Source organism: Haplochromis burtoni, unplaced genomic scaffold, assembly GCF_018398535.1.
Source record: "Haplochromis burtoni strain Fernald_Lab_line unplaced genomic scaffold, NCSU_Asbu1 Contig_3, whole genome shotgun sequence".
NCBI classification, from domain to species: Eukaryota; Metazoa; Chordata; class Actinopteri; order Cichliformes; family Cichlidae; genus Haplochromis; species Haplochromis burtoni.
In genome coordinates, this window is record NW_024582364.1 from 1,655,823 (window position 1) to 1,670,928 (window position 15,106).

General features: G+C 43.9%; 1 protein-coding gene across 2 annotated transcripts; it reads right to left on the reverse strand.

Annotated features, from left to right (window-relative positions):
- Positions 1–452: 452 nt before the first annotated feature.
- Positions 453–11,381, reverse strand: snorc (secondary ossification center associated regulator of chondrocyte maturation). Of its 2 annotated transcripts, none has more exons than XR_006054225.1 (3): positions 10,487–11,096; positions 4,169–4,327; positions 453–4,033 (listed from the first exon to the last, which is right to left on the reverse strand). XR_006054225.1 is itself a non-coding variant. In XM_005912757.3 (3 exons), the coding sequence occupies exons 1-3, from the start codon at positions 11,211–11,213 to the stop codon at positions 3,924–3,926; spliced, it is 348 nt and encodes a 115-aa protein (XP_005912819.1). In that variant the 5' UTR covers positions 11,214–11,381; the 3' UTR covers positions 453–3,923. The 2 variants fall into 2 exon arrangements, 1 of the variants encoding a protein (XP_005912819.1); XM_005912757.3 differs by lacking the exon at positions 10,487–11,096 and adding an exon at positions 11,135–11,381.
- Between the last annotated feature and the right edge of the window lie 3,725 nt (positions 11,382–15,106).

The window sequence follows — 15,106 nt, forward strand, 5'->3', positions numbered from 1 at the left end:
ACCAATGGGTGGCATCATGTCAGCTACATCCACCTTTTATCCTGCCTGTGACCAAAATCTGAACATCTGTGGCTTTTTAAAGAAATCCATCCTCGTTGTTTGATATATTTCACTAAAATAGTAGCAGTGAGCTAGTAGGACACACTGGAGAAATCCAACAGCTGTTGAGAAATTTCAAGTTGAACCAAAGTGGTAAGCCAACCTAGTGACCAGCAGACCAACTTTACCATCTTAAGTTCTGCAGTCTTAGCAAAGGATACGCTACAAGGTAGAACACATATCAGATGTAGACACAGGCTGCTGAAAATGAATCAAGCTGAGGAAACTGTTATTGATAAAAAAATCTTGCCTAATACCACAAGTTTTTTTCATTCTCTTGCGGTTTGTTTCCTCAAACTGGAATTTCCATCATTATTTACAAATTGATTTGCATGAATCGTAAGAGATATGAATATAATGTGAATGTAGATTTATATAATATAAGATGTAACATTTGATCAAAATGAAATATAATACTTTAATGCTGAATATAAAGACCCGGCCTTGTCCATGTGACTTCCCTGCATGGTTTTTCTTTTTTTTAGGTCAACAACTAGTTTGTTTACAGTCTCTCAGCAGTCACTATTAATAAAGCAAGATGCCTCCAATACTGTGATTTCAGTAGTAGTGCTGTTATTAGTAAACGTACCGCTATGAGTTGTCCTATGTGAAAGAAAATTTCTGAACACTGCTTTCAAAGCCCTTTTCCTTTTAAGTCTGTGAGAAGCTACAGAAGCAGATTTAGACTGTGATTATGTTTAAGAGTTTCCTGGTTTCATGTACTGAGATGACTTAACTGAATTTAAAGTGTGAGAATGTGCCCACAGCTACACTTCACAGCTTGAAGTTACCGTCATCAGTCACCAGAGAAATATAGTTAAATTCAAGTACGTGAGAAGAGATCGAATTGTGCTTTCAGTTTTAAACTGGGGAAAAAAAATGCTTTCACTTTTGGGGAAACCATATGACACTTTTTTGTTTCTGTAAATGTGTTTCTTTGTATGCAGTCATGTGAAAAAAGTATGCCCTCTTCCAGTTCTAATGTTTTCAGGACATAAAAAGTCATCCGGTCACTGCCAAGTTCTTAAGAAAATACAACCACAAATGAACAACAGCGGATAACATACTACACCGTGTCTTTATTCAACACAAACTAAGCCAGAATGCAGATACGGTGTGGGAAAAACTAAGTACGCCCCCTGATTCAGTAGCTTCAAGAATCACCTTTGGAAGCAATAACCTGAAGTAGGTGTTTTCAGTATGACTTTCTTATCCTCTCACATTGTTGTGGAGAAATTTTGGCCCACTCTTCTTTAGTCTTGCTTCAGTTCGTTGAGGTTTGTGGGCATTTGTTTACGCGCTCTAAAAGCCTCGCCTCATCATTTCATTTGAGTTGAGGTTGGGACTTTGACTGGGCTTATTACAACTCCGTGAATCTTTCCTTTCTTTTCTCCTCAGGATATTTGCTTTGTTGCCTGGTCCAGTTTCATCCAAGCCTTAGATGTTGGAAATATAGCCGCACGTTTGATTCCAGAATACTTTGGTACACAGAGGAGTTCATTGAGGACTCAGTGGCTACAGGTGCCTGTGGCTACAATATAAACCCAAATCATCACCCCTCCACTGCCGTGCTTCATAGCTGGTATGAACTGTTTCTGCTGATATGCTGAGTTTGCAACGTTGCCATGCTGTTCTGAACTGTGCTGCCATGATCTTTTTAGAGAAAGGTTCTCTTGGCATCCCGTCTAAACAGGCAACACTTCTTCAGTCTTTCACTGATTCTGCTTTAATGGACTTTAACATTTAACATGCTAACTGAGGCATGTAGTTTTTTGCAGTTTCTCTGAGCACTGCACGGTCTGGGCTTGGGTGAATTTGCCAGGGTGTCCACTGTGAGGAAGACTGGCAACTGTCTTTAATGTTTTCTCCTTGGAAAGGTGAATTTCAAGTTGTTTGAAAATGGCCTCATAAATCTTTCAAGATTGATGGAAAGCAACAGCTGTTTTCCTAAAATCATTGCTTCCTAAAATGTCCTTAATACTTGTCACTGAGTTAGCACACACCAGCTGATGATGAGTTAATTTGATCAGTTTGAAAGTGTATTTGAGTTGCAGCACCTGTTATCTACTTACTCTGTTAACTCAGTATTGATTTTTTCACAAAGTACCTCTGAATTTTGGCTTTGTTTAGTTTAAATAAATTAAGACATGATGTGTGTCTTAATTCATGTATTATTTGTTTATTATTTGTTCATTTGACCCGATTTTTTTTTAAAACATCAGAAGTGAAAGACGATATACTATAGTACAGGATGACTACTAACTACTAAAGACACATATCACATTTTAAAATTAATATTCTGAATTAAGAAGAAATAACAGTATTAGTTCTATAGTAAAAGTTAAAATTGAATAATTTCTGATGTGAGTCACTGTCTGGTTTTATGAAAAGCATTGAGCAAGGAGGTTTTTTCCAGTTGCCTTGTTTAGTTTTTGAAACTAAATGTGATGAGCAAGCAGTGAATAAGAACTGAAGGACATTGCTTGCCCATATGGTACTTATGACTTTTTAGTCACCAGGTGCCACGGATCATACCATGTTTCATCATGTTTATATATCTAAATGGTACCATAATTTACAAAGTGAATGTTTTGGTAAATATGAGCGAAAGCTAAGTACAAACCGATCAGGAAAGTGTTTACTGAAGTCAAACACGGAGGGACCAGTGGGGTCCCTTCCTTATAAACCCAAATAATTTGACTTCATCTTAGCAATCAGATACATGGCGCCCTGTTGGCCAATATAAAGAAAACAGCTTTAAAGCCCAACTGAATTGGCTTCAATTTTCAAACCCAAATGTGCATCTTTTATATACAGTCTGTAACTGTACACGAAAATGTATAATGTCTAAAAGAAAAAAAATTACAGTTAATTCAGTAATCATGTGCAATCACACACACACATTAAACTATTAAAATATGATTTAATAATTTTTGACTTGATGATAAAATGGCAGCATCCAGCTGTATGACTGAGGACTCTGGGTTGTACAGAAAAATATCTCATAATATACTATACTAATTTTCCTCCTGCAAAAAAAGAGAGACAAAAAAACCCACACAAACATGCAAAGACAAAAGGCACATTCATCCAAGCACTAACTGCATATTTGCTCTGCAGGTACAAACAACACGTCTGTTTACTTTCATTGAAAAAGCCCCTTTTAAAGATGTTCTATTCTTAATTTGACTCTACAAATGTTTGTTAATGGTTTAATACAAACTTGAAAACTTTTGCACGGTGACACCTTGGAAATATTTTTGAAAATTACTCAGGTACAATTACTGAGAAAGACCAATAAAAACCTTCCATGTACGGCTAAAAAAAATTCAAATATATTTCTCACTGATTGGAAAAGTAAGACGCAGACAAACATAACCACAAACACTTCCTGCTAACATAGAAGCAAAATCATGTATTGAAGAAAGGCGAAACATTGAAATGACTGGAAAACAACATGTTTAAAAAAAAAACCAACAACCCACAAGTGATAAATGTGCTACAGCATTGCACTGGAAGAGCCAGCCAGTTTCTAAGATGGTTCCTTCAGCAACAAGTGTACGTGTTGAGCAACAATTTGAGTATTTAGGAAACCTGCAAATAGTCTGCCACAATTTTCAGCAAAGCAAAAGACACGTTTTACACAAAGGTCGAGCCTGGAGTTGAAAGATGGAACTGAGAAGCAACAGAGAAACACAGGCACACAAACAGTCATGGTTTACCAACACACACACACACACACACACACACACACACACACACACACACACACACACACACACACACACACACACACACACACACATAAACCATATGTGTTTCCTCTAGGAGGCGGTGAACTTCCTCAGTGTGATGACGATGAGAGCGAGGAGGACAGATGCTCCCAGGAAGACTGCTATAACTATGGCTGTGATGGCCCCTGGCCCCATGGCCCCTGCACACAGGCATATATATTTATTTTTATATATATATATATGTATATATATATATATATACACACACAATTAGGAAAGAAAATTTATTTGGTGGTTGTGTGCATGTTGATCAGTCAAAAATGGGACAACTTTACCTTCCTCTTCGTTGAAAACTTCTGTGGCATCATCATAGTCGATGGTGGAGGGATGGTCTGTTAAGTAGTGGGTTTTGGGGGTGGTGTCGCTGGGTGGCTCATCTCCAGACACGGTGTCTTGGTTGTCCCTAGTTGCTGGGGCAGTGTCTAAAACAGTGTCTGCAGAAAAAGGACAACAAGGATAGCTTTTATTTAAAAAAAAAAAAGAAAAGACATGGCTGATGTGCTGCATCAGCTATGATTGCATGTTTTCTTACTGAAGTCTTTCACTGCTCCTCCTTGAATCGCTACCTTATCGTGGTGGAGGGGTTTGTGTGTCCCAGGGATCCCAGGGGCTATGTTGTCTGGGGGCTTTTGCCCCCTGGTAGGGTCTCCCATGGCAAATTGGTCCTGGGTGAGGGACCAGACAAAGAGCAATTCAGAAGACCCTTATGAAAAGAATATCGAGGGAACAGTTTACCCTGCCCGGGATAGGGTTACCGGGGCCCCGCCCTGGAGCCAGGCCCGGGGAGGGTGCCCGAGGGCGAGCGTCTGGTGGCCGGGCCTTAGTCCATGGGGCCCGGCCGGGCACAGCCCGAAGAGGAGACATGGGCCCATCCTCCCGCAGGCCCACCACCCGCAGGAGGCGCCATAGGGGTCGGGTGCATTGTGTGCCGGGTGGCGGCCAGGAGCGGAGGCCCTGGCGGACTGACCCCCGGCTGCCAAGACTGGCAATAGGGACATGGAATGTCACCTCTCTGGTGGGGAAGGAGCCTGAGTTAGTGCGTGAGGTTGAGAGGTACCGGCTAGATATAGTCGGGCTCACCTCTACGCATGGCTTGGGCTCTGGAACCAGTCTCCTGGAGAGGGGCTGGACTCTGTCTCAGTCTGGAGTTGCCCCTGGTGAGAGGCGGCGGGCTGGGGTGGGTATTCTAATATCCCCTCGGCTTGCTGCCGGTACGTTGGGGTTTTTCCCGGTGGACGAGAGGGTTTGTTCCCTGCGCCTTAGGGTCGGGGACCATGTTCAGCGTCTCCATTGCCGAAGCTGCTGCAAGGTGGTTGGTGCCTGCCGTGGTGGTAATCCCCGAACCAAATGGTGGACACCAGAGGTGAAGGGAGCCACCAGGCTGAAGAAGGAGTCCTATCGGGCTTGGTTAGCCTGTGGGACTCCGGAGGCAGCCGACAGGTATCGACAGGCCAAGCGGAATGCGGCTCGGGCAGTGGCTGAAGCAAAAACTCGGGTGTGGGAGGAGTTCGGAGAGGCCATGGAAAAAGACTTTCGGACTGCCTCGAAGAGATTCTGGCAAACCGTCAGGCGTCTCAGGAGGGGAAAGCGGTGCTCTACCTGCACTGTGTATAGTGCTGGCGGAGCGCTGCTGACGTCGACTGAGAAAATTGTCAGGCGGTGGAAGGAATACTTCGAGGACCTCCTTAATCCCACTGACACGTCTTCCGAGGAGGAAGCAGAGTCTGGGGATGAGGGGAATGACCCGCCAATTTCCGGGGGCGAGGTCACTGAGGCAGTTAAACAACTCCTTGGTGGCAGAGCCCCTGGTGTTGATGAGGTCCGCCCCGAGTTCCTGAAGGCTCTGGACGTTGTAGGGCTGTCCTGGTTGACACGCCTCTGCAATGTTGCGTGGAGATCAGGGGCAGTACCTGTGGACTGGCAGACCGGGGTGGTGGTCCCCATCTTTAAGAAGGGGGACCGGAGGGTGTGTTCCAACTACAGGGGGATCACACTCCTCAGCCTCCCTGGGAAAGTCTATGCCAGGGTGCTGGAAAGGAGAGTTCGTCCGCTAGTCGAACCTCGGATACAGGAGGAACAATGCGGTTTTCGTCCTGGTCGCGGAACACTGGACCAGCTCTTTATCCTCTCAGGATACTTGAGGGTGCATGGGAGTTTGCCCAACCAGTCTACATGTGTTTTGTGGACTTGGAGAAGGCATTCGACCGTGTCCCTCGGGGTGTCCTGTGGGAGGTGTTGCGGGAGTATGGGGTGTCTGGCCCATTGCTACGGGCCATTCGATCCCTATACAACCGTTGCAAGAGCTTGGTTCGCATTGCCGGCAATAAGTCGGACTCGTTCCCGGTGGGTGATGGGCTCCGCCAGGGCTGCCCTTTGTCTCCGGTTCTGTTCATAATTTTTATGGACAGGATTTCTAGGCGCAGCCAAGTGGCGGAGGGCTTTCGCTTTGGTGGCCTCAGAATCTCATCTCTGATTTTTGCGGATGATGTGGTTCTGTTGGCTTCATCGGGTGAGGGCCTCCAGCTCGCACTGGAACGGTTCGCAGCCGAGTGTGAAGCAGCGGGAATGAGGATCAGCACCTCCAAATCTGAGGCCATGGTTCTCAGCCGGAAAAGGGTGGAGTGCCCACTCCGGGTCGGGGATGAGTTCCTGCCCCAAGTGGAGGAGTTCAAGTATCTCGGGGTCTTGTTCGCGAGTGATGGGAGAAGGGAGCCGGAGATCGACAGACGGATTGGGGCTGCAGCTGCAGTAATGCAGACGCTGCACCGGTCCGTCGTGGTGAAGAGGGAGCTGAGTGTAAAAGCGAAGCTCTCAATTTACCGGTCGATCTACGTCCCTACCCTCACCTATGGCCACGAGCTGTGGGTAGTGACCGAAAGAACGAGATCGCGGATACAAGCGGCAGAAATGAGCTTCCTCCGAAGGGTGGCTGGCCTCTCCCTTAGAGATAGGGTGAGAAGTTCGGCCATCCGGGAGGGGCTCAGAGTAGAGCAGCTGCTGCTCCACATCGAAAGGAGCCAGCTGAGGTGGTTCGGGCATCTGACAAGGATGCCCCCTGGGCGCCTCCTGGGTGAGGTGTTCCAGGCATGTCCCACCGGGAGGAGGCCCCGGGGCAGACCCAGGACACGCTGGAGAGATTATATCTCTCGGCTGGCCTGGAACGCCTTGGTTTCCCCCGGATAAGCTGGAGGAGGTGGCTGGGGAGAGGGAGGTCTGGGCCTCTTTGCTTAGGCTGCTGCCCCCGCGACCCAGCCTCGGATAAAGCGGATGAAGATGGATGGATGGAGTCTCTAACCGGCCTGCTTGTCTTTGTGTTAGGTGGGATGCAAAACTACATGCATGGGGCTTTCTGTAAGGACTCCAACAGCGTCTCTCTTGTCTCACTGGGTTAACAGCTCAGGTCTGGGTATATGGATCTCTTTGTAGAAGATGAACATTTTATCCGTTTGAGGTCCAGGTAGAGTCTCTCAACATGTTTCTTTTCCCCCAAAAGGGTTCAGCCAATCTTAAACAGAACAAACAAACAAACATCCTGTAGGAGATGAAGTGATTTGCCGACTCTGCTCTCAACTTCAGTCGTCTCTTCTCCTTCCATCCCAAATCTTCTTTGTCTGGCATTCCTCTGCTCTGAGCATGTAGTCACCCTGAGACTTTTCACACTGCTGCAGTAGCCAGAAAAACACAATGTCTCTCTGGACTTAATTTTTTGTGTTTCCTAACCAATTTTTAGAGTTTAGGAAATGCTCACTTGGAGAGTTTAAACCACTTTAACGGCTTGGTAACAGCTTTGGCAATCGAACAGCTGTACAGATGTTTTTTAGAAGTTAGAGGGGGAAAAACTGATCATCATCTCTGCTTAAAAAATAAGCTCGATGTAGACAAGCCCACCCATTCAGACCCTCACAGATTCAATTATTCTGTCCTCAACTCTGCGCATACCAAAAAACTGTAATGCAAACATATTTACACTCGGCTATTTGACCCTACATATTTACTTTGTGGCCTTTGATGCCCTCAGGAAGCTCCTTCATCCTTATTTCAGGCTCAAATGCACCTTATTTAGTTGCTAACAGAGGGGAAAACACAACAAAATTACTGAAACTAGTGCACATCATATCATGTCTTGTTAGCGGCAGTATCTCTGAAATTCTGATACGCAGCCTGATGTCAGTATTGACTCAGAGTTGTGTGCAGCTTCCTGTCCTGTAGCTGGCTGAAGGTTTGGAGGCCCGGGCCTGTGGCCAGCTCAGGCATCAATGAGGCCTTCAGCCGAGGGCACAAAAGGCAGCTTGTGCGGTCACGCAGGGCAGCAGGCTGCAACCAGTAACAACCGGACAGGCTCTAGCCAGCCAGTGGCTGGGCACTGGATGTCAAACAAACTTGTTTATTAAATATTCTCTATGTGTGAAAGGCTGCACCTTCTGGACAGAATGATTTAATAAGAAGGTTAAAAAAAATAATAACATGTTTTCCGTTGGGTTTGTTTCCATGAGGTAGGGTTTGAATCTAGTCAGGGAGCCACTAGAGAAAAAAAATATTATCTACTGTCTGTGCCTCAGCATGTTTGGACTCACAGTTCTTTCACATGACCACTCCAATGGTTTTCTTATAAATGGATTATAATCTCTATTAACGTGGTGATTGTTATTGTGGTAATTAGTCAAGTTTGGATTTATATTATTAGAGTGTTTGATATTGTAACCATTCATGCACAACATTTAGCTGTTAAACTGCAATACACGAGTGCATAATTAGTTCATAGTTAATGGAATAATTCATTATAAAGCATTTATGATTTTTAAGGTATACCTACAGAGTCTCACAGAGCTGCATTTTGCAATGGTACATCATGGCACAGTTTGTACTACTCCCATTAAAAAAACCAGCACAGTTATTTTTGATATATATATAATGATGTGCCTGTGAAACAGTTCTGACGTTGGACATCTTATTTGTTGTTCTCCTTTTTGTTAGAGCAAGTTTGCACTGTTTTCTGAAAGTAGCAGCACGCACCAGTGCTTTGAGGAGTTTTCATTTCTAAAAATAAAAATGAGTTTTAGAAAGAAGTTATTTTCATTTTAAGCCCACAGAGCATTCAGAGGAACAAACAGCAACAGCAGCCTTGAGTTGTGTTAACATGTGTGCTATATATATAAAATGACAGTTTTGTCTGTCCGATTTAACCATGTGAAGTGTGAACCAGGAAAAGATTTCTTGTTTTTTGAACCTTCTAACAAATCAAATGAAATTACATACATGAATTTTAATTTGCAACATATTTGCTGCATCTGTCATTTACGTGCAGTTTCCTGCTCACAGTAGTAGCGCTCACTGCGTGCATATGTGTACATCGCGTTTTTCAGGGTGGAAAAAAATCTTTGCTTGTTTCTCTCTTTTTAAAGATACACAACTCCAGACGTTAGCCTTTCTTCTTATATAGCACAGACTCGCTACGCGTTTGGCAGGCTGTGGGCAGGGCTGATTTCAGACACTAAAAAGCACAGAGGCCCATTTGTTGGGGCCCCTGGCCTCCTTGCTCAGGATTTCACACAAGTCAGACAGGTGACAAAGCACGCAGACGAATGCATGTGTAAAGCAACCTGGCAGAGCATCGAAAACCACAAGTAATGCAGCCCAGACATGACACCGGTGGTGTTGTGTGCCCTCGCTTCGCCATCTTAAAATACCACAGTAGGTGGACACATTTTCCACAGTAAAATATTTGAAAAATAATTGGTGTGTGTTTTGAATTTTACTCTGAAACAAGGACAGCCTGAAGAGACTTTGTTTTCCATTTTCACATTACACAACTACACCACTGTCAAGGCTACGATTTTTAACACTGAGTGTATGTGAGTAATTATCACACTGTTTTTGCTTAGACTTCTTATTTGACATTTCTCTGTGCGTTTCCTATGCTGAGTCAACCAATGAAGCTGCCTGTCACGCTCATCTTGGATGATATTGTGGTCAAGACTTGTGACAACAATTGACGACACTGCTGTATGACAATGCAGTCGTGCCACTGCAAATTTATATATGAAGTCAGCAGAGATGCAACCTGTAGCCATGACGACTTGGTCTTATTAGCACTTCTCCTGGCGGGAGTTTTTTTTTTTTTGCTCTGTGATCCAACAAAGCATTCATTCGTCAGTGTTGGCAGGCATAGAAGACATGCTTTCACCTTGCAACTGCACCCTCCAAAGTTAGAACAGCCCACAAAATGTAAAAAAGCTGTAGGCAAGTCATAACTCCTGCAGACTTGTCTTTCACAATATATGTAGGTGTTGTGTAATCGGTGACAGGTCACACATTTTTCTTTGCCTCTTTCCCATACAAGACAGGGAGGACCTTGTTGCCCCATTGCCCTCTTGACTGCTACTCTGACCTCTAGGCCTGAGAGCCAGTCTACAGTCTCCCGAGGTTTTCTCGAGTGAATCTGAGATATATTCCAAGGAAACACTGGCAGAGGTAAGAGAAAGTGAAAGAAAGAGCAGTGATGTGGCAATCTGTCAAGTGCTATTTCAGATTGTCAATCCAAAATAGCCCTTATTCAGAAAACCAACAGTTTTTGTGTGAAATGTTCTTCTTACCATCTCTAAATTCTCTTCACGCACATAAAATGCACTCCAGAGGTACCAAAATCCAAACCAGCACTACGCTGAATCACTTCAGCTTAGCTCGAGTGAGAGGGCGGCGGGTTTGAGTTTCATACGAACATCAGGCAAAGCAACTGAGTCATCCTGTTCGTCAAAGAGCAGCTTTCACAGCTCTCTCAGTTCTCACAACTGCATCATTTACATCAAGCCGCCGACACACACATCAGGCCCTCAGTGTGCCTTTGTGGGAAAAATGACATGAATACACAAAGTTTTTTGTTTGAGAGCTGTGAGAAACGCAGGCAACATTGTCTAAAAACCCTAAAAATGTACTCATATATAAGAAAAGCTCAGCTATAATAAAAGAAAATACTTTCTTCTTTATGGAGATTATGAAATTATCTCAGTGTCTGTAAAGAAATCACCTCGACCTACTTAAAAAAATGTAAGAAATTAATTTGCCCACATTTAAAATGCGACAGGCTGATGCTTTCTTTACGGTTTTGCATGTTTCGTTCTGAAACATTTCCACCTCCATTAACTTCTGCGCAACCAGGTGATCTTTATTGTGTATTCCACAAATGTATTCCACAAATATACATACATATATATATATATGTTACTCAGAACTAGAGGTTTTACCTGCATGGACGAAGGCTACCAGGAGGCTGAAGAGTACCAGCAGGGCAACTCTGCAGATGCTGCTGCTGTTGTGAACCATGGCGGCTGCAAGCGACGAGCGTCTCCAAAAACTCCTCAAGCAGAGTCTCTTAACGAATAGCTGAGTCTGTGAGGGGAGCAGGAGAAGAGTACGGGGGAGCACAGAAGGGAGAAAGGTGAGGGGAAAGCAAGCAGGAGAGAGAGGGATGGTGGGTGGAACTAGGTGTGCACAGGATTTTCTGGACAGTGTGGACCTTGTGAACACATCATCACGGGGGCCTACCCACTCCACAACTCCAGTCACATACCGTAGTTGGGGTGAGAGGTAAACATTCGGGCCTGGTCACATCACGCAGGCCTCTATTGGACATTCAATTCTTAAAGGAAATATCTGACTGCAAACTGGAGGATGTCAGTGATAAACTACGTACTGAGAAAATCTAAAGACAGTATCTTTGTTGATACTGCTTCAAATATGTGGACAGTATTTTAAAGGGGTGCTTCAGCAAACTGGCACTTTCAAAGAGTAGGCGGACTCTTCATAAAATACCAGCTTCTACATGTACGCTCAGGCGGATGGCCCAGTGATATTTTTCTTCCGTTCCTGTTAAGTCACCTGCTGCAGGAATTGCTGGTTTCCTGAGCAGTCAGTCTTAGGCGACCTACCAGTGAGGTCATTTTTTTATTTCTGTCAGTTTACTTGTGGTCTGCTCTATCATTTACAAAAAACAGTTTTCATGTGTATTAGGGATCATTGTCCTGTTGGAAGCCCCAACACCCGTCTAGCTGTTGGTTTGAGGTGAAGGTGAAGAATATGGAGGTAGTCCTCTTTTATTATTTCATCCACTTTGTGCAATATACCAATACAACTGGCAGCGAAACAACCCCAGAGCACCACCAGCATGCTGGACAGCTGGTAAAATGTTCTTATGTTTGAAAGCCTCACCTTTACCCCTCCAAACCCAACTCTGGTCATTGTAGCCAAATAGCTAAATTTCTGTAAATACGCCTTGGCCTTGTCAAGTTAAAAGATTTTGTAGAACCTTCAGCACACTTCTTAAAAGATTTGAGAGAATATATATATATAAGAGCCAACTCCACCATTGCCTGGTCCCAAATCCAGGATGAGAAAAGAGGAGGGTTGGGTGTGGGGCTAGCAAGCCCATCCTCTAAAAAAAAGCCATGCTACAGAAACTGCAACAACAAGTACATCCCGACAACTGCCTGGACAGAAAGACTCCTCTTCAGTGGGGCCCATGATGCGTGCCGGTGAAAGCAAGCTTGCCGACAAGTCTTCTTACGACCAATGCCAAGACCAGGATAGGGACCTGTAACATCAGAACCCTGAACGAAAGTGGCAAGTCAGCGCAGGTGGCCAATGAGATGAGAAGATACAGCATCAAGGTTCTCGGACTATGTGAGACCCGATGGATCGGAAGCGGCCAGACCAGACCGTCTTCAGGTGAAACCATAATCTACTCCGGGCACGAAGATGCGGACCACAATCACACCCAAGGACTTGCGCTACTGTTGGCGCCAGAGGCTACAAGGGCGCTGTTGGCATGGAAACCCGTCTCACCAAGACTCATGATAGCCAGGGGCAGGAAGATTACCATCATCCAATGATATGCAGACACTAACACAGCACAAGCAGAAGATATATTTAAGCCTGTATATATACTTTGACTCTGTGAGGATTAGAGAAAATACAAAACAAATTCAAACTTGCCCACCCGATTCTTGTTTTGTAAAGTCACTAAAGATGTATGTTGTCCAATCATTCCGCCCTGGAAAAAGAATAGTTCAAAGAAATCAAGAAAAGGCCAAAATTATCCTGACACGCATGGCAATGATGAGCACATATAAATTTCTGACCATGACTCATGGGTGTAGCCAACAATCTGGCAACGTAGCATGAGGACATTTCAGTTCCTATTTACCCTTTTGAAGATTGATTTGATTTTGTCACTGAGAACAACACAACAAGCCTAATCGCTGCACATCTCTGTCGTTTTAGGGGCTTTTTCACAACACAGATCAGTTTCTGGCTGGATGCAAACCTGACAGGTGCTTCCTCTGGGAACTACAAAATCAGATTATCATAGAAAGCACAAACTATGATGACATCGTCAGCAGGTGTATCTCATTTAATACCGTTGAATTAAATATTAGATGCTAAGTGCTTAAATTATTAAGTATTACCAAGGGAACTATTTTCACATTTTCAGAACAGAACCAGTTTAACAACCCAAACTGTACTGATGGGGTCATTTTCCTCTTTCTCACCAGCAGGCTCCTGAGTATCATTTGAGAACCGGCCTACATTTCCACTGGTTCGACCACAGATTATTATCTGGTACTAATGGCTGACATTGGGATGTATTTTCCAATCACTGTCCAATCAGCTTCTTTCCTATCATCAGTGCTCTCAGTAATTCTGACTTCAGGTTCACCAATCTTGTGGTGAAAGTATGCAGAACTGCTTCTAGGCTGGGTATCAGGGCCATGTAGGTGTAGCAAAGCTCACAGCATGGGAAGCCTGGCGCTCAGCATTTGCATTACCTAAATAAGCTCTTGTCACTGGAGTGTTTAGCCTGTGTCGCTTGTAAACTAGATTTTAGGCCCATTAACAAAAGAGTTCCCCTTCAACATTGCAGCTGCTCGTGAGGAAGCTGGAGCTGACTGCAAGTTTTCCAGTATTTCCTGTCTGCAAACTTACACTTACACTAACTTTAAAAATGTTTATGTTCAAAGATTTTGTGTTTATGTTAAAATCTTAGTCACCTCCTTGCGAACAGAAAAATAAAACTCTCTAGGACTGTCCTGTGGTGTCTTGAACAAGCAGATCCTTTGGGGCTTGTGGGACATCATGTATGTTGTGAACAGCACTGACTGTGAAGCACTGTGGTCAACATTGTTGTTTTAATATGTGCTATATAAATAAATTTTGATTTTGATTGAACTTGTACCAGAGCACCTAACTTGAGTCTGGGGAGGTAAAGACAGTTCAACACCTTGGGTTGTTTGTCAAGTCTCTTGTGCAGTTTTTGTGTTGTGGCAGGTGCTTTAGGTGTATCTTGGTCTGTGGTAATATGTAGCCGAGAGATTCACAGCCAAAGTAACTTCTGCAAAACATTTCATTGGAACAAGATGATTGTTATTCTTTTCAGCCATAGTTTTAGTGTTGTGGCTGATCACTATAAGTCGGTGGTGTTTTGATAAGTCATTCTTGGGAAGCCCATTCCTCATCACATGTTGATTCTCCAGAGCACGTGCTAAAAATGTTTTGTTGTTTATGGGAGAATTTTTAATTTCCCCTTTGTGGATTTAAAAATATGACTTGACCATGTAACTAACACTAGCGCCAGCACTGTGGGAAAATGCAGTTTTACTTCCTCAATATCAGTAAGCTGTTTTTGATACTGTACTTTCGAGGCTTAAGTGTTAGTTTTGATTTAAAAAAACAAAAACTGCTTATGTGGGAAAAAATTGAAAGAAATAAAGGAGCAAAAATCTGGTTTACTGCACGCAAAATACATTAAATGGACTCTTTATTAGCTAAACCTTACTGGTACTGGGTTGAACTCCCATCTGCTTTCAGAACTGTCTTCAATTAGATTAGTAGATTCAACAAGGTGCTGGAAACATTCCTCATATGACAGCATCACACAGTTGCTGCAGATTTGAGAGCCTCATATCTTCATATCTGCTTTTGTAACGCCACCTGGTGTGGTCTTCTGCTGCTCGAAACATCCAACCTGTAGCCCATCTCCTTCAAGGTTATTTTGAGCATGCTCTTCTGCATGCCGTGGTTGTTTGAGTTACCGAAGTCACGCTTTCTTTTGTCTTTTTCAGATCATTCCCAGTTAATCCCAGAGATGGATGTATGGGAAAATCCCAGATGATCAGCAGTTTCTGAAATACTTAGACCGGCCTGTCTGCATCAACAATCGT